This window comes from Chroicocephalus ridibundus, chromosome 12, assembly GCF_963924245.1.
Source record: "Chroicocephalus ridibundus chromosome 12, bChrRid1.1, whole genome shotgun sequence".
In the NCBI taxonomy this organism is placed as follows: Eukaryota; Metazoa; Chordata; class Aves; order Charadriiformes; family Laridae; genus Chroicocephalus; species Chroicocephalus ridibundus.
The window spans coordinates 18,576,479-18,601,201 of NC_086295.1; the positions used below are offsets into that span (position 1 = coordinate 18,576,479).

At 50.3% G+C, this 24,723-nt stretch overlaps 1 protein-coding gene across 1 annotated transcript in view; it reads right to left on the minus strand.

The window, feature by feature from the left end:
- LOC134522213 (rho GTPase-activating protein 39-like) overlaps positions 1-16,618 on the minus strand; it is a 57,205-nt gene extending 40,587 nt beyond the window's left edge. The window contains exon 1 of the mRNA XM_063349606.1: positions 16,487-16,618. Coding sequence (XP_063205676.1) covers positions 16,487-16,497 — 11 coding nt within the window. The 5' untranslated portion in view covers positions 16,498-16,618. The remainder of the gene's footprint in view (positions 1-16,486) is intronic.
- Positions 16,619-24,723: the final 8,105 nt, after the last annotated feature.

The window sequence follows — 24,723 nt, forward strand, 5'->3', positions numbered from 1 at the left end:
GTTTCCCCATACAGGAGGGGAAAAGAACCACCTTCATCGAAGAGAAGAGAGCGCCCATAGTAGCCATGACGGAGCAAAGCAAACAGCCAAGCACCAGAGGCTCGTTTACACCAGGCACAGAGATGTGCGTTTGCTACACAAGGGAACACTGAGCAACAAGGAGAAAACATTTACAGAGGTTTCTGAATGATGTTGGTGAGCAAAGACGGGGAGACAAGGACAGAAAAGAAAGCTACAAAACCAGAAAAGGGAAACCCATCAGCTGGTACCTTGGGACCAAGCAGCCGCCTTAGGAAGAGCGTGCAGGAATGGGGACCTCTTGAGACACCCACCTCAGGCCTAAAACAACTCCACCAGACCAAAAAAAAAACCACCACAACTTCAGGTTTTCTGAAGGAGGCGCAGGAGCCGGCAGTGGTGGGGGCAGGAGCAGACCAAGGTTGTAATTACAGGGTGGAGCACCTGCAAGGCAAGGCCATACCCAAACAGGCCGGTGTCACCGAGGGTGCCAGCTGTGGACTCCCTACGCACAGCCTGATCGCAGAGAGTAAGGCATTCAAGCACCAGTCTGCAAAGCTACATATTTGAAGCAGCAACACTCCCAAATGCGTGGCATTAGCAAAATAATGGCCCTCTGTCTCTCTTCATTTAAAGGGCTGCCAGTCATTTATTAGCTGAAACACAGAGTCCCTTGAAAACTCATCCGCAACACAGATGCGGTTTGCAAGGGACCGGGTTATTTCTCAGCTAGCAGAGCCCACAAGACACTGGTGGCTAAAAGTATAAAACAAAGATAACAGTGTTTCATCACAACTTTTTTAGGCCATTTCATTCTTCGGCAAATCACTCCAGCTGCAGCTGTCTCTGCCGTCTCTGTTGAAAAAATAAGCAGGAACAAATGCGGAGAAGCTCTTGAAAGTATTAGCTGTCCAAGCTTGTTAAACATGACTCAAGTTAACTGCTGCAATGCTGGGATGGCAGAGGAATTTGGCAGCCAGTCAAAGGCAATAGGAAACACAGAGTCTGCAAATGAATAACTCTCCCCTGCGCCCCGAGCTGCCATCAGGAAACTCATCCCAACAGGACTCTGTGCAGAGGAGCTGCTTCAGAGTCATCATTTTTCCCAGCCCAAAGCACACTAATTTCCTCTGGCAAGGGAAGAGAGGCAGTAAATAAATAGCCGAAAACCTCAGCCACAGAGTTCATAAACCCTTCACAAAACAATAAGCAAGAAATCCTCTTTTCCACGAGAAATTAATTTCTTACATTTGTTTTGCCTACAGGAATCACTGAACACGACAGAGTAAGGATGCTGCAAAGCCAATGAACTGGACCGCACAGCCCCGGAGCAGCGCTAAGTTCCCTGCGCCATGCACACCTCGATCTCTGAAAAGCTCATCTATCGATGAGTGAATTAGCAGTTTCGGATGAAAAGCACAGCTTGTGTTTGATTTTTTTCCCCGTTGTTTTTAATTCTGATATAATAAACCATGAAAAAAAAAAAAAGCTTCCTCTGAAAGGAAAGGCGTGTTTAAGAGTTGCCCCGAACTGACATTCTTTTAATGATCATCTCCAGAACGTTACAGTGTGGGTAGGAGTCACATCCTGTGAGCTGTATTTCAGCCTCTGCTTTGTGTGCTACACACTTGCGTCTATAAGATTAGCAGTGACTATAGTAACACCTTCAAACCCCAAATAAACAAAAATACTAGTTATCTATATTTCTCGTGCTTCGTCATTAACAAGATCTTGCTTGATGTAATGAGAAACAAAGACTGAGTTGCTCAACCTTGCCTTAAAACACAGTCACAACCTTTTTAAAACTGAACATCTCTGCAATCTCACACGTCGGAACAAAGCGCCATCAGCTAAAGCCCAAAATCTGCCTTCGCACCCACCATGTCATAGAAAGAAAGGTGGGATTAGCCTTCCTGAGAGTCAGCAAGAAGCCGGTTATTGGTGAATAACTGTCAGTCACCAAAGGCTTTTGCAAAGGATCTCCGTTGTTTCTTGGAGATGACCAGGAGAAGAAACCATCTGGGCTGGGTGAGCCAGAACCATCCCAGCAAGGCTCACACAGCTGAGCTCCCACGTGGCGTGTGCTGCCTCCTCAGGAAGCCGCAGCCCGTGGGCACCTCCGGCGGTACCACGTTCAACAGGGAGGGCAGCAATAGAAGAAGGATGCAGGTGCTCCCTGCGGACACGACTGAATTATTTCTTGACTTGGACCGATTTTTTGCAGGGCACATGCTCATTTCTTCAGCTTCTGCAGGGAGCTTGGTAGGATAAGAGATTCCATGCTTTCACTAAAATCTTTTTCTCTCAGCTATGATGGTAGGTTGTCAATCCAGCAGGTCAGGGAGATCTAGGGAAGGATGATGTCAAAGACAGTGACATCAGAAGAAGCTGCAAGACTTGAGAGCACCAGAAAAATAAGGAAAGCCAGAGTGCTCATAGAGGGTCTTCCTTTTAACTCTCAAGTTGGCGAGGAAAGGGGGCAGGGAGGCTTTTACAGTTAATAGCTACGCTTCTGCAGAAGAAAAGCAAACTGCCTGAGGGAGAAGAGATTGGCCTGGCAAAACCACTTGTTCCTCCCGACAACTGCACAGTTGTGACTTGTGTCCAACCAGAATCAGAGCTAGGGACAGACCCATGACCCCGGTCCTCACCCATCACAGTTCATCACAGATGCTCGGGCTCGAGAGGAACCACCAGCACGAACAAAAGCCCAAGTCCCACCTTTTCCACAGCTCCTCAGGAGGTGCCAAAAGACCTGGTGATGGTATTTCTGACACGTTTCCAACTCAAAGGAGATTTATACGGGCATGCTTATGCGACTGGGAAAAGTTGCATGTGCGCTTGGCGTTTTTAAACATAGCTTAATTCAACTCCTGCAAAAACAGTTGAACAGCAGATTTGAATACACAGAGTTTATCTTGTTTAAATGACCAGGAGATAAGTAAAGAAATCATGCCGACCACAGCCTGGGCCAGACCACGTTTAGTTGTCAGCAGGTTCTCCCCTTGACCAAGTCAGCCTGAAAAAAAAAAAAAAATCCCTCAAGCTGCTGTGCATAGCTGGAAGAGTAAATATGTGTCATTTGTTTGCCCTTGTTTAAGGAGGATAGGGAAAAAAAAAAGAATAAAATATTCAGACTGGGCTTTCTTATAAATAGCACAAGAGAGACAGCTCAGCTCAGGAGGTGGCTGCAGAGCTGGCAGCACTAGACAGGATCTCCAGAACAAAAAAAATCCAGGAAATCCCCAGTGTCACTTCTCCCCACAATTGATTTAAAATGAGCTTACCCCTCGCACTTGGTACATGAGGAAGAAGAAACTTCCTGGCTGTGAGGGGGGGAAACACAGTTATTAATAGCAGCACAATGAGCAAGTATCAGAAGTTATGTTGCAGCCCTGGAAGATCTTGGCTGGATCGTGAAAATATCTGTTGCCATGGCAGTAATTGCTATACATGGTAACAGTGAACAGTGGTGTGAGAACAATTTACTTTTTGATTTTGTGCCCAAAACAAGTTCCTTTTGTTTTCCCTCACCAAACCCCCAAGCATTTATTAGCTTGTGTTCAGTCCAAAACTGAGGTTTTCACTTTCAGCAGTGGCAAGGAAGGCAGCAAAAAAAGGGGCAAATTCAGAAAGACGTCAAAGCGGGCAGTGGTCTCTGTCCTTCTTTTACAGCATAGCTGACGGACTAGCGCCAAGATCTGGACCACATTCAACTTCCCTTTATATTTGATGTCCACCTAGACAGTCCTGCCTCCAGTACATATTATTTGGCACTGATAATAATAATAAAAAAAAAGGCAAAAACCTGCAGAGGCACTTATTCTACTTTCAGCAGTTAGAAGCAAGGACTTTTATGAGATGGGGTGACCTGACCCTCGCTTAATATTCAAGGTGACAGCAGACCACAGCATTGCAACTTTTTCATTCTGTCCTCTGCTCCCCTCTTTCCTGCTCACAACCTCCTCTTACCTTCCTGCAGCGCTGCCAAACACTGGCCAACAGTTTCGCAGAAACGCCCGTTACCCCCAACCTCATTCCCGAATTTCAGCGCTCAGGATTTCTTACATCATTTGCTCAGAACCCATCACTGCGCATGCAAACCACAGCATGCTCTTCCCCAGCCACTGCTTTCACCCCTTTTCTAGGTCATGTACAAATGCTGTGAGCAGCGGAGATCCCAGCCTGGCTCCCCAAGGGACTTCCCTCCACTGCGAGGTCTGACAGTCGACCCCTCATCTTTGTAGCCTGTCCTTTAACCATTTATTCACCCACGCATCCCATGATGGACTTTTCTTGGATATCCCGTGCTGAAACCTTTCAGAGAGGTCCACCAGGACACTCCACTGGATCACCCCTGCCGTGTGCTTGCAAACACCTTCCAAGTACGATGGAGTCACGTGGCTCAATTTTGGTCTACGAAAGCCATGCTGGCTCATCCGCAACATGTCATATCTATCTACGTTCCTACTTAATGTTGGCTTCTGGAAACTTTCAAGAACGTAAGATACACATCTTGGGTGAAACCAACTGCCCCTCCATCCTGTCTACAGCCAGGACAACAGGAGAGGTTGGTTAGGCAGAGCATGTGAGCCTGGTCATATCCTCTCTCCATCTTCTTCCTTATTCCCTCAGAATCCACACTTGTTTATGGATGCTGAAGGCACATCCCTGTCTGTTCTTCCTAGTATCTCTTTCAGACTAGCTGCCCGTAAATTTACCCAAACAGTTTTGGAACCTGCTGATGCCTTTCGCATCCACAACCACCCACACATTGTATAAAATAAGAGTACTTCCTTCTACCTGCTTTAAGCCAATCTGCTATAAGTTTCATTAAGTGTCCCTGGGTCTAGTGCCACAAGACTTAGTCGATAAAATTCGACTTAATCAGTTCCTTCACAATTTTGTATACCTTGATCATACACTACACCAGACTTCTATTCCAAACCAAGGAGTCACATTTTTTTTCCCCTCTCTCCTCATAAGGCAGCTGCTGTGTCCCTCAGTCATTTTGTCTTCGCTGCAGCCTCCCCAACACCACTGTTCTTCTCAAGATGCGGAAACCATAACTGCATGCCCCCAGGATACGCACCAAGGTGTTAAAGCGTGTCAAAACCGATGCCCTCTGCTTTGTTCTTATCACCCTGGCTGACAGTGGCCAACGTTCACTGAATTTTTTAGCTGTGATTGCACACTGAGCTGATGATTTCAGAGAACTGCCGATGACGACTCCCAAGCTCCTTCCTGAGCTGTTGCCACCAGTTCCAAGTTTAGCATCACAGAGGCCCACTACTGATAATTTTCCCCTATGGGTACCCCACATTTTCCTACACTGAAGTTCGCCTGCCACATATTTGTCCACTTGCTCAGTTCTGCGAGGTCCTTCTAAATTTCCTCACCTTGAGCGAGGTAATCCAACCACCTGAAGGAACCGAGGATCCTCTGCAAACCTGGGGATTTCACTGTACCCCTCCAAGCCTGAGGTCACCCACAGGATGGAAACCAGTCCCAGGACCAGTCTCTGGGGCCTCGCTGCTGTCTCTTACTCACACTGGAAAATTACTAATAAGCTCCACCCTTTGCATTCTATGCTTTCACCAGCTCTCCGTCTATAACAAGACCTTTCCTGCATGCCCATGGTGACTTAGTTCCTTGAAAGCCTTTGGTGGGGAACCTTGTCAAAGGCCATTTGAAAACCCAGATACATGAAATCCACTTGTCCCGCTACCCACGTGCTGACCAAGCTCCAGCAGGCCCATGAGGCAGGGCTTGCCTTTACATTAGCCCTGTTAACTCTTTTCCAAGAAGCCCTGCTTGGCCATGCCTTCAGTGATCTTGTTCTTCATTGCAGAGGCCTGGGCACCGAGGTCAGACCAACTGGTCTGGGGTCACCAGGATCCACTCTACAACCCTTCCCTAGCAGCGCGCCTGGCACAGATACTGAGCCACCCGATACATACCTCCCTGATTTCCCCAAGATCCCCCTCTTTTAAAAAATGCCATTGCATTTGCCACCATCAATTTGTGCGATACCAAGGGCACTTAAGCAACAGGATACACACAAAAGTATCCCAGCAATTTCAGATTTAAGATCCTACAGCTCTCTCAAGTAAATGCTATCTGTTCCTTACAGTTTCTTATCAGTTCCTCTGTTTGCTGTAAAGCTATTTCTACTGACATTCAATGTGAGACAACTTCTCAGACAGCTCTTTTGTAGCAAGCTTTGTAGCTTTGCAAACTACAAAGCTCCTCCACAAGAGTCAAGATGGCCAAGAAATGGTTTAGATTTTTCTGCGGTGGCTTTATCTTCCATGCCTCTCACACCTTTCTCTCTTCTGCTGCCTGCCTCCAAAAGGTTTCTGACGCTTCTGAAAGTTAATCATATTTGACAAATTCACTCTTCAAAAGTCTTACTCTGGCCTGCCTTATTTTGATTTTACATGTAATCTGCTGAAATACGTACTTTTTTTGGTCTTCTTGTATGGATACAGTTTCCCCTTTTTGAGCAACATCCTTCTCACTGCTCCAGCCTTTTTTTCCCTGCACATTTCCTTTTGTTTTCTGTCTCTCTTTAACTGGGGGGTTGGGAAGCCTTTGATCTCTTCTTGGTGGAGGTATCTATTTCTTCTGAGCTGTCAATGTCATCATCAAATAACTACCATACCGCTTCTGGTCCTATCAGCTACTCTTAGCAGAGGGACAGCCGTACAAGGCAGACAAATATCAGGGCTCTCTCACAACTGCGACAGACAGCCCCTTTTTGGCAGAGTCATGAGTAAACACCAGCTCTATGGCAGGGCAGACATAAGTCTCATTGATTTTATTAATGCTGCCAGTTATAGAGAGCCCATCATACCACAGGCTCAGAGTTATCATGACTGTTCCTGGGGCACATATGTACTGAGTTTTCACAGGTAAGAGCGTATTCTCAGTTTCCAGATGTCAAAACTGAGATGCGTTTCCAGCTGGAAACACGTTCTGTGATGAAGGCACCTCCTGAGGGGCCCACCAGATGAGAGGCAGAGGGGTCAAGGCTCCTCCTTCCTGTGGGAATACAGGACCACAAGCTCCCAGGAGAGCAGAGCCCTGTGGCAGTGTCTCCCTTCCAGGGAGCAGCCACAGCCTGGACCTTCTCCCTTGTTCTCAGCACTGTCGAGCACACAGAGCTGCAGTCAAGGTCGAGGCCCATACAGCTCCTGCCAGAGACAAGAGGCAGGCCCCACTTGCTAACAGATTGCAAGACGGGTTTAGTCAGCAACAGGTTTTAACTTAAAAAACAAGAAATTCACCGATCAATTTTTGCCTGAAGCACAAGAAAAACAAAGGTTTACATCTCCCAGCTGTTCATTACTCTTCTTGACATCTTCTGTCACAGCTTAGCAGGTGTGAAGTTGAAAGAAATGAAGCCTGATACTCCTCTGCCTCTTGAGCAGCAGGGAAAGCTCTGACATGACAGGGCTGCACCCCGGAAAGGGGTTGGCTGAACATCCCCCCAGCAGCAACCGATTTTCACAGCCAGCCACACGGACATCGCTCTCTGTCCGCGGGACCACGTACTGCCTGTCCTAATGAAAGGCTGCACTTCCATGAGGACCAACAGAGCAGTCCAAGCTCTGGTACAGACACATCTCACCGTTAAAGCTGTTTATGCTCACGGATGCCGATTGCCTTTCCCAGGGGAAACACCTATAGCCCTTTAAGCAAAGCAGCATGGAATCACGGAATCTTCAGAGTTGGAAGGGACCTCTAGAGATCATCCAGTCCAACTCCCCTGCTAGAGCAGGACTGCCTAAACCACATCCCTCAGGGCTGCATCCAGGCGGGTCTTGAAAATCTCCAGAGAAGGGGACTCCACAACCTCCCTGGGCAGCCTGTTCCAGTGCTCTGTCACAAGCACAAGCCTCTACCACAGGTAACAGCCCCAAAATGGTAATTTCAGGGGGAATACTGTTAATTCACATAAAGCCCCTTAAATCCTCTTTGCAGTCCACAGAATCTCTGGGTTTAACCCCGGTCTGGCTGGGACATGGAGGGCAAGAAAGAGGGCAAGAAACCCCCATGAGAAATTTGTCTGTTCTCTGACCATTCCCACAAATTCACTTGAAGAAATGGCAACTGCTGCAAAGAGCAGAGGTTTTATCAAGGTAACAGGAATCAAACGCATGCTCCCCTGCCCACGCCATTCCTGGGGGCTGAACTCTGCTGTGGGCAGGCGCCACAGGAGCTGCCAGGACAGCGGTAACGGAGCCGCTGCGGCCAGCTGCGGGGGCTATTTTATTTCAGCACCCAGAGTACAAGATGTACGTGGTATCAGGAGACACTCTCAAATAGGAAACTGTTCTCTTCTCCAAAGAGCCCCTCTGGCGCAGGATGCAGCCCAAAAATCAACATGCCTCGTGCATAGGTCACCATCCAGGCCACGCAGGACTGAGCACATCAACCACTGGAAATCACCCATATCTACACTTCAAGCTCAACTCTGGACTATTTCTTTAAGCTATTTGGTGATCACCACGCTGCCCACCATTTCCCACCTTCATGCTCCAGAGACAGAGCAGCAGACAGAAAAGTACCCCAAGATGAAGGCTCCCTATAGCCCAGCAGCAAGCATGCCTGGCACCAAACATGCCAGGTTACCAACAAACTCCTCCTCCCACACACACAGACAGCCCTTGCAGCTCAGCAGAAGCTTTCCTTATCCAAACGGAGACAAAAGCAAGTGATTTCATCCCTCCAAGACCAAATAAAGTTTAAGCACACGTGCTCAGCCATTAGAGGCAGCGCTGGGTGGCCAATGGGGGACTCTGCCACAGCACCTAGAGAGGCCACCTTGCTGGGGAGAAGCTACAGGGAGACAGAGAGGCTGAAATCACCACTATCTCCCCTTTTGCCGGACTCATTCAGCCCTCCTTGTTTCAACAGGAGCAATCTGAACAACTGCTCCCCCACAAAGGGAGCTCTGCCCCACAGCAGCTCTCTGCCAGCCTCCCTCTCTCGCAGCTGGGTTTTGGCATTCAAGGACAAAGTCTCAACAACATGGCCAAAGTCACCCCTGCAGCACAGCATCCGAAGCTGGCCCGATGGACCATGGGAGGGGGAACTGGATGATAACGTCATGGTACACTGAAAGCAGAGCGGATCCAATGACTTGCTGCTGCTGGAAGGAGGGGGTCCCCTCTGCTTTCACCCCCTCCCCCCCCAGCTCTTTCCCCACGGCCCATCCTCAGAGCTCATCACAAGGGCACTGGAGCTTCTCAAATCCCACACGGAGCTAATTCAGCTTGCTAACTAAAAAGCAGCCAGTTTACCCTTGCTTTAATCACCTCAACCATTCTGGTGACAGGACCCAGGGCCAGAAGAAACAAGGGTGGCAGTACACAGCTTCACCCCCAGAAGATCATCGCTGTCTTTATTATCTTTTATGCTTATTGCCACCCGAAACAGACTCCTGCTTTGGAAAAGCCTACAGTCTCCAGAACCTCAAACCCATGTTTTAGACTAAATTCAAATTACAGCTTAAGTGAATTTAGGCTGAGTTGTCATACCACCATCTTCTCACCAAGCATTTCCTCAGCAGCTTCTAAACCCACAGCACAGAAAGGACCACAGCACTTGCTTTCCACCCTCATTTTCAGCGATTTCAAAACTAATTTCATGAGAATTGAAGTAGCTTATTTCAGGGGCAAGCTTTCTAAGGAGTTTCCAAGGCAGAACTGCAACTCGTCTGCTCTAACACAGGACTGCAGGCCAGCAGCAGCAGCACCAACCCAAGTACAAAGCTGCCCTCCAAGCCCTAACACTACTTGCTTCACACTCACTGTACTGTACCGACTAAGCGCAACTCAGTCGTATCCCAGCCAGACTATCCATTGTATTACAATGGTATAAATTGCTAAGAAAATATACCTCCTCATTACAACTTGCTTAGCATTTATCCTCAGGCATACACTAAGTGCTCCTCATGCCGGCCACGCTCCAGGCTCTGCACCTCAGCTCACAGCCCTTTTTCCCGGCTCTCTTTGCTTCACTTGATGTTGATTCATCACCAAGAACGCATAGAACACTTGGAGCTTCTTCTCTCACCATAGCTTAGACAATGCTTGGAAGGTCTAATAAAAAAAATGTCCCAAACCTGTAGCTAGGGAGAAGAGAAAAGTTAGACAGCGTGGCTGATACACAGCTGGATGCCTGCAGCTATCAGGGGACTATCAAAGAACTACAATATACATGATGAGGAAACAGTCCCCAGGCCAGAAAAGGACCAAATATGGTATTTGCAGTTTTATGACAAACTGAACATGTTGAAACTGAGTGCTGGACCTTGAGTTACTGTTTAACAAATATAAGGGAGACTCAGAGCCTGGATTACAGGGTGTGACCACCCGCTGCGTACCCATGTCTGGAAACAACCCTGCACTTGCTATTTCCCATGCAACACCGAAAGCACATAGGGAACAAGCCCGGAGTAGATAAGGCTGCGTGGGGGAGTGCATAACTGCACCAGCAGATTAGCGGGGGGGTGAGGACCAGGCGCGGGAGCAGCTGGCATGGCCACGATCAGTCGGCTGGAGCAGGTTGGGGTTCCAACAGTAAAACCCAGCCACCCACTCCATGGGCCCGACAGACAGCGCGGAGGCACCGAAAACTGCAGCCAACATCCACCGTCTGGTCTGGCCACAGCTTCTGGAGGGGCACCTTTCCAGGCAACACTACACAGCACTGCTCACCCACTGCAACCCCTGGGTCTGTATTTAATTATCCATCTATAAAGTCTCCTATGATAACTTTTTCGCTGACTTCACTTCATTACTGAAAATATTTTAATGCCAATTCATCCTTCTCCTAAACTGAGCCCTGGCTGCTGCTACGCATGAAAACCCATGGACAAGACACTGCACTGCCTCAGAATAAAAAAAAAAAAAACCAAGACGGCTGAACTCCATGTGGTTAAAGGGGATTTGCTGAGCCCGGTCCCAACTCATCGGGCAGCATTGTGCGGGGCTTTTCTTGGTATCACTGGTGATGGAGACAGTAAGCCTCTTTGTCGTTCTTCTGGGAAAAAAAAATAAACCCAAGCAAAACCAAACAGAAAAACCAGCTCTACAGAACAAAGAAGTTATCCCTGCTACACTGCACCTGGCCCCGGGCCACCAGTTCACGATGTCCAAGATGACACAAAGTCCCACTACACTGAGTCTTTTCTGCCTGTGTAACAGGTCTCCAGCCAGAACGCAGTGACCTTGTTTGCCCAGGTAGGAAACAGCCCCATCTGCCAAAGCAAAACGCCTTATGGCAGCGTCCCACGTCTGCCAAGTTACACACACAAGTGAGCCCAGCGCAGGTTTGGTTCCCCCCACCCCCTCCCACTCTGCTTGGCTTGTTTGTTTTCAGTAGATCATAAACCCTGTGGCTAAGAAAAAGTTCAGTTTACAGAGGCCCGGGACTGCTCTGCTCCAGGCTTAAAGAGGAATGCACAGCAAGCCCCGGGAACACAGGGCACTCCCTGTCACCTCCCTTTCATCCCACATCAGAGCAGTTTCCATCAAGGAAGTCAAAGTGCAGTGACAGCTTGGCTTGGGGAGCTGGGCACAAGCAGAAAATGAGAGGAGTAAGAAAATACATCCTCTCTGTAGAACCAGCCTTCTATTCGCCTCTGGTGGCTGATGGAGCTACCAATGTATAATTTTATTCAGATCTCTCCATTTCAGAAATTCCCCAGCATTCTGCAGCATAAAGCCCTCAGTGGAATTTCATATAAGACCTTAAGTCCAAAAAGACAAAAGAACCCCCCCCCCAAAAAAAATAATCTCAGTATCTCCAGTGCTTTGGTTCTTCAGCTTGGTTTTTTTCAGGGGGAATTTTCAAAAGTTGGTATTGTCCAACCAGAGCCCCTTCTTTTCACCTGAAGCATGCAACTGCGGGAGGCCAGACACGCTCCTCGAGCTGCTGCACCATCCGTACCAACGCTCCCCTGAGGGATCAGGGAGTCCTTTCCATCTCCCATACTTCACTGCAAACAAGCAATCTAGATCTTCAGAATCCTCATTATAAGCTTCCCAAACTCTTTTGGCTCTGTGTGTTGCATAACCGAAAAATGGCAAGTGACAACACACAAAGAAAAAAAGCTCGGGAGAGTAGCTGGAGGATCGCTGACACCAGCTACACTGGAACTTGCTGGTCAATATTCAGCTGGAAATAGAAAACACTCTTATTCCTTACAACAGTAACCTCAAACACTTGGAACAGTAAATCAGGATGAGAGAATGTATCCCAAATAATGGTATTTTTTCCATTCTCCCACGAGACAAAGACCAAGCTCAGAAACCCTCTATGAATTCAGCTAAAACCAAATCCCAGTGTCTGCTCCAGAATTTATTTTTATTACAAACAAGAGGCACTTCACTCACTATTCAAATCTGCCCAGAGGGCTTTTTAAAGAAACACAAGCGTATACATGTCACAACAAGGCACAAATAATTGCACTCCACCTGGGAAGGACTGATGGAGCCTAAACGGAGCATTTCAAATTCTGACATATTTATTTGCTGATAGCTTGCAAGCATCTCCTCCTAATTGCATCATCCACTGCGAAAGCCATCTGGGTAGTACGACAGGAATGGAAACACTGGGAAAGGAGACCACAGGGAAGGAGGAAACACTGCTTCTTTCCTTTGAACTTCTGATTAGTTTCCATCAGAAGACTCTGGTGCGTCTGAAGGCGTTTCACAAGGACCAGGCTTTATCTGCCTAGTCAAACACTGTAACTGAATGCACGACTCCACCTGAGGAGCCAGCTCCAGGCCACGCTGGGCCTGCTGATGGGAGCAGCTTAAAAAGGACACAGCAGCGATGGTGGACAAGATGACTACCTTGTCCTCCACAGCTTATCACCCCTCTTCTGCCTCTGCCAGCAGAATTACTGGAGCAAAAACACACTCCTGGTTACACTTAAAGCCAGTTGGTCTTTCACCTCTAAGTCATTTAATCCCGAGGAAACTGCCCTGGCAAGCTCAGCGATAGCTCCAGCAACACGTTCAGAGGAGCAGGGATGACACCAGGAGTGCACGGCAGAGGTCGGGCTGCCGACAACCTCTCCCACCTGCACTTATCTCCACTGATGTCAGAGAAGAAACAGAGACCTTCACCACCCCAGCTCATTTACTGTGAAGTGAGTTACCACAACAGTCACCAGCAGACGAGAGCCAGACAACCCTCTGGGAGCAGAAGCTTGTCCTGCAGTCCCAGCTAGCTACAGAGAGGACGTTTATACACAGCCTTATTTAAGCCAATGACGAAGAGGGTAAACCAGAACAGGGCAAACCAGAACAGGGCACGTGGACCAAGTTCAGAGCATGTGGGGGGCTCTGCGCTGAATAACAGCAGGAGGTCCAGATGCCTTGCCAAAACCAGAAGACACCTTTGCTACAAAGCCACAGCCGAGTTCAGACACAAGGAGTCCATCAGCAGCTCCAGGGCAGGCTGATGATGCATGAAGTTTTCACTCATTCCTTAAATTAAAGCTTTTGAAAAAAAACACTAACTAGTATTCAGGCGAAGACAAATTAAAGCCTGAATTAACTATATGCAACAAACTCATACTAAAGATACTGAGATTCAATAACAAAATTAAGAGTCTTCATCGTAATGAGGACATAAAGCATGCGAGTCCTTTATATTTTCTATTAATCAAATCAAAATGGCCAGCCAGACCAGCAGGTTTCCCACTGAACAAGTACACTCAGTACCATTCCCAGTCGTTCTTCCCACCCAGCTAACAGGACTTCAACAATCCCCAGTGCTTCCGGAGCAGATTTCCCTCTGCTCACATCCAAGACTGTTGAATTCAAACAGCCAAAACCATGCCACTAAAACAGCAAGTCCAAACTGAAAAGCTTTCTTCTCCATAGGTAAAATGGCAACCATGTAGTATTCTTACTAACACACCTATCAAGAAATCTAGATGACACATTCTTGTCTGACTTCAAAGAAAGGGTTCATGAATATAAATATTTAAACTGCACTGGCAGGGGAAAAAATAAAAAAAAAACCCTCATGGGCCAAAAAGTCAGAATCCTATGGCAGTTTATGCTTCGTTACCTTTAATTACAGAAGCAATTCCATTAAAGCTGATTCAGATCTTACAGTGCTTCCCACAGCCCCTCAATGCCAATAGTTCTTCCTCCGTGGCTGTATGGGGAAAAAAAACCCACCCTGTTCCCTGGTTTATAAAACTTTACCTGGTTGCCAGCAGGCAGTTGCCCCAATCTTATGAAGCCAACACCAAAAGACTGATTAAAATAGCACCTCAAGCTCAAGCACAAATATATTGAAATCTGCAAGATTTTCTTACCCATTAGGCAGTTCACTATAAGAGTCTCAGTCTCTCCTCCTTTCATGTTTGCACCATGGCACATCATGTTTTTCTAGAGATCAAGTCACTTGAATCGGAGGTGTTTGCTTTTTGTGCCCCTAAACCAGAGCAGCGTCCAGTGAACCAGATTCTGCATGTCTTCTTGGCACATTAAACGCGCAAGTCTCTCATGAGGTTTCCAGCTGCGGATCCAGTAACAGTCAGGCTGAAAGCAGCCTTTTGCATCACAAGGATGACCATAAAATTCTTCTGGTTACAAAATGCACCAGGCCAGTATACTTAGGTCTCCCCATAGCTTATGTGCTCCCAGCTAAGGCCAAGACATCTGTTTCAGCTAAGCAAACCTGTTGCGAATACAGAAGGCATATGAACTATCTCACCAAAAAGCTGGTTTCAAAATCCACATTCCTATAATCCACTGTGATCTCAGCATCATTCCAAATAGCTGCCTCATCAACACTGCAAACACCAAACTCAAAAAGCACCAAAGAGATAGGCAGTGGGGATACGCTGGAAAAATTATGCTGAAATCCAGTGCAAGAAGCCCTGTGCTCCTCCGTGCTGGCTAGCGGAACGATAGCCCCAGATCTACGTGGCTTTGTCAGGTTTTCCAGCTCACCCCCTGAAGCACGCAACGCAACTTCAATCCCCAAGCGCCCTTGGCTGTCACAAGCAGGGAGGCAGAAGAAACCGCTCTGAGTTGCTGCTGCTGGCAGACCAAGAGCGTGCTCCTGTGCTAATCATTTTGCTCTGGACAAATTCTGGTATTCTACATCCACTCTCAAGGGGATTTGCTATCCCTTCCCAAGATACTCCTTCTTATGGACTAACTCAAATTGTGTTCTGCTAGAGAAGATACAGAAGAGAAAGGAGAAAAGCAACTTCAAATGCAAGAGAAATAAAAAATTATCCCGAACACCTTGCACCATCATTGAGGTACCGGGAAAAACGCCAGCACAGCCCTCCCTCCTCTCCCCCAGACAAAGAGAATGTGAGAAGCCAGCTGAAATCTGGTGCCCCTGGGGAGAGCCGTGCTCGCAGGAATGTTAAATCGTTCTGAGCTTTTCATCTAGGAAGAAAAAAAAAAAATGATAGCAAAATAGTGCAAGAGCAACTGGCATCAGCCACAGGGAGGACAGTGCTTCTGCCAGGCTCTGTGCCTTCCTCCCAGCAGAGACAAACTTCATTCAACCACTTCTGGATGACAAGCTGAGGTGCAGAACTACCAGGAGGAACTCTCCCTGAATAGGGCTATTCAGAGGAGCCATAAAATCCACCCCTGTTTGTTGGGAGCCGGATACAGCCTGGGAAACTGGCCTGGCTACCGGGCCCTCCATTTTCACTGCCAACAGGTGATCCTGGCTCCCTACACACTTCCAGGTGAGAAGGGAACAATCTCGTGGTCACCCCTCTCCAGCAAACCAACTGCAACAGCCATTCCTGTCCTTGACCAAGAAAACACTGTCAATTTGTAATTCCGTTTGGTTTGATAAGTGACAGAGAGCAACCTATATGTGCAACCCACCTAGAGCCTGCGAGCCGGGTCCAAAACTGGTAGAAAATCAGAGGGTGCTTCTGATCAACCGCTCGTCTTCAGAGGTGCGAGGGCACCCAGCAGAGCCCGGCCACAGCCTCCGGGAAAGGCAATGCTGCCGCTGCTGGACGCCCCAAGGCCCAGGCGGGATGGGGAGCTGCAGGTCAGGGCCAGGCCAGCTCGGCCCCGTGGAACCCGGGGCCACCCGCCTCGCTGGGAGGCTGCAAACACCGCGGTCCCGGCAATGGCCGCCGCGTCCCGCCGGGAGCGGGGCCTTACAAGGAGCCCCTCTGGTGGGGCCGAGCAGGTGCGGGCGGGGAGCGGCTGTGGGGGAGCAGCTCCTCGCACGAGTTGGCCGCCGGGCTCGACCGGGCCCTGCCGCTGCCACCACACGGCTCGGCCCGGCTGGGCTCAGCTCGGCCCGGCGTCGGCAGTCCCTCACCTGCCCACCGGCGCCCGCGGCCCGCCCGGCCCCGCGCCCACCACCCCGGCCCCGCCAGACCCCGAGGGGGCGGCAGCGCCTCCCCTCCTGCCTCAACAGGTGCGCGGCGGCTCGCACTCACCTCTCCGCCATGGCCCGCTCGGCCGCACCACCCACTCTGCCCGCGAGCGGGGCAGGATGTGAAACCCGAGCCCGGGCCCCGCCCGGGGGCGGTGCGGCCCGGCCCGGCCCGGCCCGGCCCGGCCGGCGGGACCCCCGGCCGCTCCCTGGGTCCCTCTGCTGGGGGGCGCCGGCACGGGCCGGCGGGGCGGGCGGGCCGAGGGCAGCCCCTGCCGGCGGCTGCGGCCGCGCCGGGGCCCTCCCGAGCCCCAGCCCCAGCCCCAGGAGGGGAGAAGCGGAGCCGGGACCTCAGTTTTGGAGGAGCCGAAGCGTTATTTGAGCGGCAGGGCAATGGCGACGGCCAAGCTGCCGCGACCAGGTTTGTGAGGAGAATCGCGGCAGGAGCCGTGCCGTCCGTCACGGGCGGCGCGGGGCTCTCGGGAGCGCAGGCGGGTCGCAGCCTGCCCCCGGCTCCGGCGGCACCGGCCCCCCCGGAGACTGTGCCGGTCCCAGCTGTAGCCTGTGCCCGCTCCCGGACCACAGCTGCCCCGGGAAATCGGCTGTCCCCGTGATGCGTGTCCCCGACGCTGCCGCCCGCCGCCCCCAGAGCTGGCGGGGGTCCCCAAACGGGCAGCTGCCGCCGGGCTCCAGCGGCTCTGCTCTGCCCCCTCCAACTCCTGACATCCTCCGAGAGCGGGGTCGGGAAGCGGCGCTTGGGAAAGTGGGACTCGAACTTTCGAAGCCCGCAGCGTCGAGAGAGGGAGATGTCTTCGTCTGTGCTGGGTGCCAGGCTGTCCCTGCAAGGTGACACACTGGGGTGATGAGCCGTGGTGTCAAAGCTGCCACGCATCTGGGTTTGCCTAGCCGTGCCCTCTTTTTTGACCCTGGCGGTTTTTTCTGGGCAGATCTTGGGGGCTTTCTGTGTTCATCGGTGCCCTGAGCACACAGTAGTCTGGTCAAGGCTGTGCAGGTGTGTCCCCCACGCACGCAGGGATCAACCATCAGCGTACAAATGGCAATTCAGAGGCCTCAGGGAAAGGTAGAGCCCTGCTCCTCAACCGGCATGAGTAGTCTGAATAAACAAGCCGTGGACTAAAGGTCAGCCCCTCTAGATCACCTTCTGTCAGCCACCCGTTTGGAGTGTGTCCCTTGGCACGGTGGCACAGCAGAGCCCCTGTTATCTCAGTGACTGCTGCAACGTGGCACTGCTCCCAACAAATTTGGTACGGGGTCCTGTTATTCTAGAATGGGAACAACTCCATGCGGAAGGAAATCCTGGGGGCTGAGCTGCCCAGATGGCTCAGACCCCTCTAGGGGTGCAAGACTTGGCCGATACTCGGTTGATTTTGCCACTAATGGAGTAATTTTCGGCCCCTATCACACCATGCAGCAAATTTCTGCTACAGTCAGAAATGAGTCCGTTCAGGTTATTAATCACCCTGGGCGAGCCAGCAGACAGGGTCCCTGCACGGAGCGATACCGCATTCGTGGTGCTCTCTTGCAGACGGCATTTTGGCACTACTGAAGAACTTCGGAGTAACTTAATCTGAAGACATTCATGTGAAAGTCCCACTGCACTTTTAAATAACAAATAGAGAGACAGTGAGATCATGGCCGTTCTGCTCGCTGGCTGGATGCGCAGCTGCGTTGTGCTTACCAGGGGGGTCTGTGCAGTGGGGGCCAGTGGAGAGTGGGGCCCCCGCTGGGGCTGCAAAGCTGCTGGAGATGCCTGTGGTGCTGCAGGGCAGGGCAGGGGAGGCTGGGTTTTGTGGGGCTGCAAAGCCTGGGGACTGAGGCACAGGGTAGCAGAGAAGGAAAGGAAGAGTTAAACCAGGTCTGCGTTGGAAACAAAAGTTTGCTAGTATACCTTTAATGTGGTTAAATTGGCGGCTTTCCTTGTGGAGATGCAGATATTATTTGCCTTTGCCAATAAAGGCTTTACCTGTCCTCTGAGGGAAACAGCGATACTGGGAAAATGCTTATAGCGGCCTGGCAGTCTCTGTTCAAGGGCTCTTGTAGATATAGACTTGGGGTATAAAATCTTTAACAGCCGGATTGCCGTTGCTGTGCTAGCAAGAGCCTTTGGACAGACTGAAAATAGAAGCTGGGGAGATGGGAGGTTGCAAGAGCCCTGGCTTCAGGGGCCACCCAAAATGTGTGACTCGATGGGGTACACGGGAAGTTGGCCGCAGGAGGGACCGGGCAAGCATTCGTTTTTTCTGCAATGTTCTCATTTTATTTTGCATATTTCAGGGTTTGATGGTGATGTGTAGGCGTTTTCAACCTACACCTCTGGCAGGCTTGTTGGGGAACCTATGAATTCATTGCTTAGCTGCTGCAGCTAAAATTCTTGGGATGTGATTCCACACATAGCACACTGAGGGATCCTTTGTCTCTTGAGGACAAAGTGGGAGAGCTGGAGGCACCCAAGGATGCAGAGGACACACTAAGATGACATCTCACACTCATGAGCTAGCAGCCTTGTGCTGTCTTGCGCAAAGTCATGCAGCAGGAGGGCATCAAAATGAAGAGCAAGGAAACCACCATGATGGCAGAACCTCCCCACCAGAGGATGGTCATGTACCCGCTGGCACCAAGGACACCCTTGGGAGCAGAGATCCCCGCTGCTGGAAGAGGAAAGATGGGTGAAAGGGAGTTCATTTACCAGGCACGATGGATGGTTGTGAGGCCGTGACTTGCACACGGGTGCAAAGCTGCCACGGCAGGGTCCACCTCTTTGTGAGAGCCAGGGAGTGCTGGTGGACAGGAGCTCTGTCGATACCACTGACTCAGGGAAGGGAGGGAGAAGTCCCAGAGGGGAAAAATTAGGCAGCTAAGGGAAAAGCTTCTTTTTTGGGACCTCTGCAGTGAATTTTTCAGAGGCTTTCACCGCTCAGGCAGTCATGGGCTGAGGGAAACTTCTACTAGTGGTACCTGGTACAATAACATAAGGAGGTCCTCCTCCAGAGATACAGGCGGGTCACTCTGTGACACGTACACAGGAGATCAAGCCCACCAGTCATGACGTCTGACACCAATACACCAAAGATGGCAGCAGGAGGTGAATATGAAGTGTCTGAACAGTCTTTGAGAGCATGGCAAAAACATCGCAGTGTCTCTGAGAACAGAGGATTATAAACTTTAGCTCTTTTGCTAGTAACAAAACTACACTGCCCACAAGAGGAAACAGCCTTCGTGAATTGTGAGGCTATGAACACTAGATCACTGTAAGATGAATTCAGAGATGTATGACCAATGTGTCCTGGCCAAAGTATCCCCTTGCTGCCTGTTCTTGGCTGAAGGATATTTCCTAAAACTGTCACTGAAGAACTGCAAAAGGAGCCAACTCCCTGAGATCATGCTCGAATCATTTCTTCAGATGCGGCTCCCACGTGGAAGAAACTGTATCTGGGGTCGTACATCCACTCACCTTTCATGAAGCTGCTCAGCTGGTGGACATTCAAACATGTGCACACGCTCCACGTCAGGAAATGGCAGGTGGAGGACCTTGCACGAGGGGTCTTCCTCATCTCGGTGTGTGGAAGAACTGCTGATACTAAAGTAAGGGAAGCTCGATATTGCACTGCTGCTGCCCTGTCTGCACGTACCGGACTGGGGAGATGAGGCAATGCCCAGGCAGATGTGCTACAGCTGTGAGTGCAGACATCATGTTGCCCTGAAGGTTTGGGCCAGTGGGCACTGCCCTTGCTCTGCCTCTGTTAACAAACTGTTCTGTACAGCCTGGAACCAGCCCAGCCCAGTACCACCCCCACAGTAAGGGGCTCCATATACAGCAAGGGGGGAATAACAGCTCCAGTCAGGTGTGAACAAACCCTGTGTTGAGGAGAGACTGGTGATACTGGGAGTAGACACCGAGAATGCTTGGCAAGGTTTGGGTGTCTGGGCTTACAGCCAGCGCTGACCCGGTGTAGCTGCAACCTTGGATCAGGCTTCCAGGGCACCGGGGATGGTGGGAGGATAAGCTGGGAGATGCTTCATCAGGGGCTCTCTGCTCCACTACGGAGCTGCATTTAAGCTCAAGTCCTCACCCTCGGCCCCACCCGAGTTACATTCCAGTGAAGCTTGTGCCAGGCCTGGCACCTTGTTGAGCCCTACCCACCAACTGGGACAGCAATCACTCAACTGTGGCTGACCGTGGTTACCATCACCAAACCTGCTCTGCTCCTCTTGCATGGTCAGTATGGCACTGCCATGCTGTCACCTCATCTCCAGCTTGCCTGTCACCTCCTACTGCCCCCAGCACCACCAGCCCCCATGACTGGGAGGGAGAGCAGGAGCAGGAACAGCTCTGTGCAGTCTTGTGCTGAAGGAGCCAGAAAACATTCTGTACCGTGAAAGCCATTTGTTAAAGAGGTTGAACTACTACCAAGCTATTACTGTGAGTGCCTACATGTGGGCAAGATTTCTCACCACGGGCAGTTCTTTGTTGCAAAGGAAACAAGATAAAGTGCTAGGTTGACCAGGGGGTATCGTTTGCCCGCATGGGTGGTGGGATATCCATCCTTGGAGATTTTTAAGGTTTGGCTGTGCAAAGCCATGGCTGACCTGATCTGGTATTGGTGATGGTAAAGCCGGCGTGGCTTTACTAAGAGCAAGTCCTGCCTGACCAACCTAGTGGAGTGACTGCATCAGTGGACAAGGGAAGGGCAACGGATGTCATCTATCTGTACTTCTGCAAGGCCTTTGACATGGTCCCCCACAACATCCTTCTCTCTAAGTTGGAGAGATACGGATTTGATGGGTGGACTGTTCGGTGGATAAGGAACTGGCTGTATGGTCACATCCAGAGGGTGGTGGTCAATGGCTCGATGTCCAGATGGAGAGGGATGACAAGTGGTGTCCCTCAGGGATCCGTACTGCTGTTTAATATCTTCATCAATGATATAGACAGTGGGATCAAGCACAGTCTCGGCAAGTTTGCAGATGACACCAAGCTGAGTGGTGCAGTCGATGTGCCAGAGGGATGGGATGTCATCCAGAGGGACCTGGACGAACTAGAGAGATGGCCTGAGCAAACCTCATGAAGTTCAACAAGGCCGAGTACAAGGTCCTACACTTGGGTCGGGACAACCCTCGTTATCAATACAGGCTGGGGGGATGAGGTGATAGAGAGCAGCCCTGCGGAAAAGGACTTGGGGGTCCTGGTGGATGGAAAGCTGGACATGAGCCAACAATGTGCACTTGCAGCCCAGAAGGCCAATCGCATCCTGGGCTGCATCAAAAGAAGCGTGGCCAGCAGGTCCAGAGAGGGGATTCTGCCCCTCTCCTCTGCCCTGGTGAGACCCCACCTGCAGTACTGTGTCCAGCTCTGGAGCCCTCAGCACAAGAAGGACATGGACCTGTTGGAGTGGGGCCAGAGGAGGGCCACAAAGGCGATCAAAGGGCTGGAGCACGTCTCCTATGAGGACAGGCTGAGAGAGCTGGGGGGGTTCAGCCTGGAGAAGAGAAGGCTCCGGGGAGACCTTATAGCGGCCTTCCAGTACCTGAAGGGGGCTACAAGAAAGCTGGGGAGGGGCTGTTTGCAAGGGCATGCAGCGACAGGACGAGGGACAGTGGTTTAAACTCGAGCAGGGCAGGGTTAGATCAGACATTAGGAAGAAGTTCTTTGCTGTGGGGGTGGTGAGCCCCTGGCCCAGGTTGCCCAGAGAGGGGGTGGAGGCCCCATCCCTGGAGACATTCAAGGCCAGGCTGGATGAGGCTCTGAGCAACCCGATCGAGTTGAAGATGTCTCTGCTGACTGCAGGGGGGTTGGACTAGATGGCCTTTAAAGGTCCCTTCCAACCCAACACATTCTGTGATTCTATGATCTCACTTCAAGCAAGAGTTTGGGCTAACACCCTCCAAAGGTCCCTTCCAATCAACACATCTATAATTCTATGTCAAGTGGCTTGAGGTTCGAGGTGGGCAGGCAGATGTGGTGAATTCTCCATTCTTTCAGAGCACAGTCATCTTGTATCAAGTGTCTCAAATACCGTATTGAACAGGACCAGGCTGACCTGGATGCAGGAGTTGCTGGCTGAGCTTCTCTGGATTGTGCGCTGTGAGAGTCCTTTCCGACAAATGGTCTTAGCATGTATGAGGCAAAGAAAAAACATCCCTGTTCTTAATTAATCCTGTCTGTGTTTTGAAGCTGACTGAAGAGGTCAAATAGCCTAAGACCGTCCTTTGGAAAGAGCTAGTTGGAGTATTTGGCCATTTGTAAAAATATGTGTTTTTAAGCAGCAATCAGCAGGTTTTTTTATAGTGGGCATGATGTAAATTTATATAACAAGCCAGATGTTCTGCAATGGGGCTTTTTTAAAATCATCCTGTCCTGATTTTTTCCATCTTACCTTCTTTAGCTCCCTTGCAAAGTAAGCAGTCATGCTATCGCATTACCAGTTGGCAATGGCAGCAGCTGGCTGTAACCCAAACTTAGCAGCATGGGATGCGGAAACAGATGGAGCAGCAAATGCTCTTTGTTTCCTCTCCTACCTTCTAAAACAGATTGTGACAAAAAACATACAGGAGAGGTTTCTGCAATCTTCCCTGCTGCCGTGTCTCCCTGGCTGCTGACAAAGCTATGGGATGAGCTCTAGCAGGAGTTACTGCTCCCCACAGCAGAGGAGAGCTCTGCCTTTTTAAAGAGGAGCTATAAAGAAAGAAAGGGCACCAGGTACGTGCCCTTAGAGGGGAAAGAAGGGTGCAGGGGGTGAGATGGCTGAACTGAGCTGAGGGCTCCCCGTGCATCGAGTCCTGCTCCTCCTGCTGCTCCGAGTCTTGGTTCTGGTGTTCATCTGAGCCTGGGTGAACCACGTCAGCTCATTAAACTTACACAAACCAGAATTCAGTGGTGTTTTCCAGACTAGTAACCTGAACTGGGCTGATGTATGATCAGGCAAGCATTGGAATGAGGGTGAGGAGTAGAGCCACGCACCAGAATGGCCGGGAGGAGAGAAGAACAGGGGAGGAAGGTGGAGGTGGGAATGTCCCTTGTGAACCGGGAGATCAACTCCACTGTCCTGGGTAGTCCTTGTCCCAAAGCTAGGCAGCCATGGGAAGGGAAGCCCGTGCTCCCAGGTCACTTTCTATGAGCTGAACTCTGAGGCTGCTGGCAACGAAGGTCAGGAAAATGTCCACAGCAGAGGTTTGCCTGCCTTGTTTCAAAATTCCCGTGGGACGAAAACTCCCCCAAAAAAGGTGCACATGTCCCTACCACCACATCAGTTCCAGGTTCCCAAGGGACTTCTACTCTATCACAACCTCTCACACCTCTTTATGTCTGGTAAAAGCTCTGCTGCTTTCCATCTATGGCCTCTAAGGATTTACTGATCGGTCCAAACGTGTGAGCTGGGCAGAGGTGCTTTCTCCCCGCCAGGAGACATTATACACTGGAAAACAGGAAACTGCATGTGGGTCGGCTACACAAGTCCCACCATCAGCTGCCTTGAGCTGGGGGACAGCTTCCCAGAGCAGAAGACACTTGCCAAGAGGCGGGTGGCCAAGGCTGATGACACAAGACTGAGCTGGCACCACCACAGGCACCCAAACAGCAACGCAGCCGGTGGTGACACAGCTGTCCCATCTGCCTGTGACTCCCTGCTCCCTCTCCCAGCGGGCTGCATGAGCTGCCTGACCTGTCTGGCTTTGCTGTGGCTGACATTTGTGCCAGACAATGTAATATTGTTGTAGGTACTTGCCAAGAACCGAGTTTATTTTTTAGCCACAGCCACAAACAAACACAGCTTGAGAACCTGTAATTCCTCAAGGTAATCCTTTTTTCTTCCAAGCCTTGACAAATTAATTGAATCCCCACTTCTGTGAGAAATCTGGAAGGAAAGTCCCACAACCAAGACTCCAGAGTTAAAGACAGACAGGGATTCACAAGGTTGACTCCTGCATTTCTCACCAGTGCAGAGGCTTTTCTGGGGGAATTTCATGCTGACGTTGTTGTCCCCTGTGGTGATCATTCAGACATCTATCTGAGATCCTGCCAGGGTGGTTTGCATTATAATCTGCTTAAGTTTTCTCACCTTTATCCCGTTTTTCCTGTTCTTCTTAACTATCACAAAAAAATTTGCTCCATTTTGTTGTTTATAGATGTCCCCAACTGAAATATCTGCAGGTTGTTATTTCTCGCGATGTCTTTTCAGTGAAATAATATAGATTTGGGTTTTTTTTAAACTTAAACTTAATCCCTTTTGCCCTCAGGTAGTGCCTTGAGTTCTGCTCGCACACCGCCTGCTTACTAGGACATAC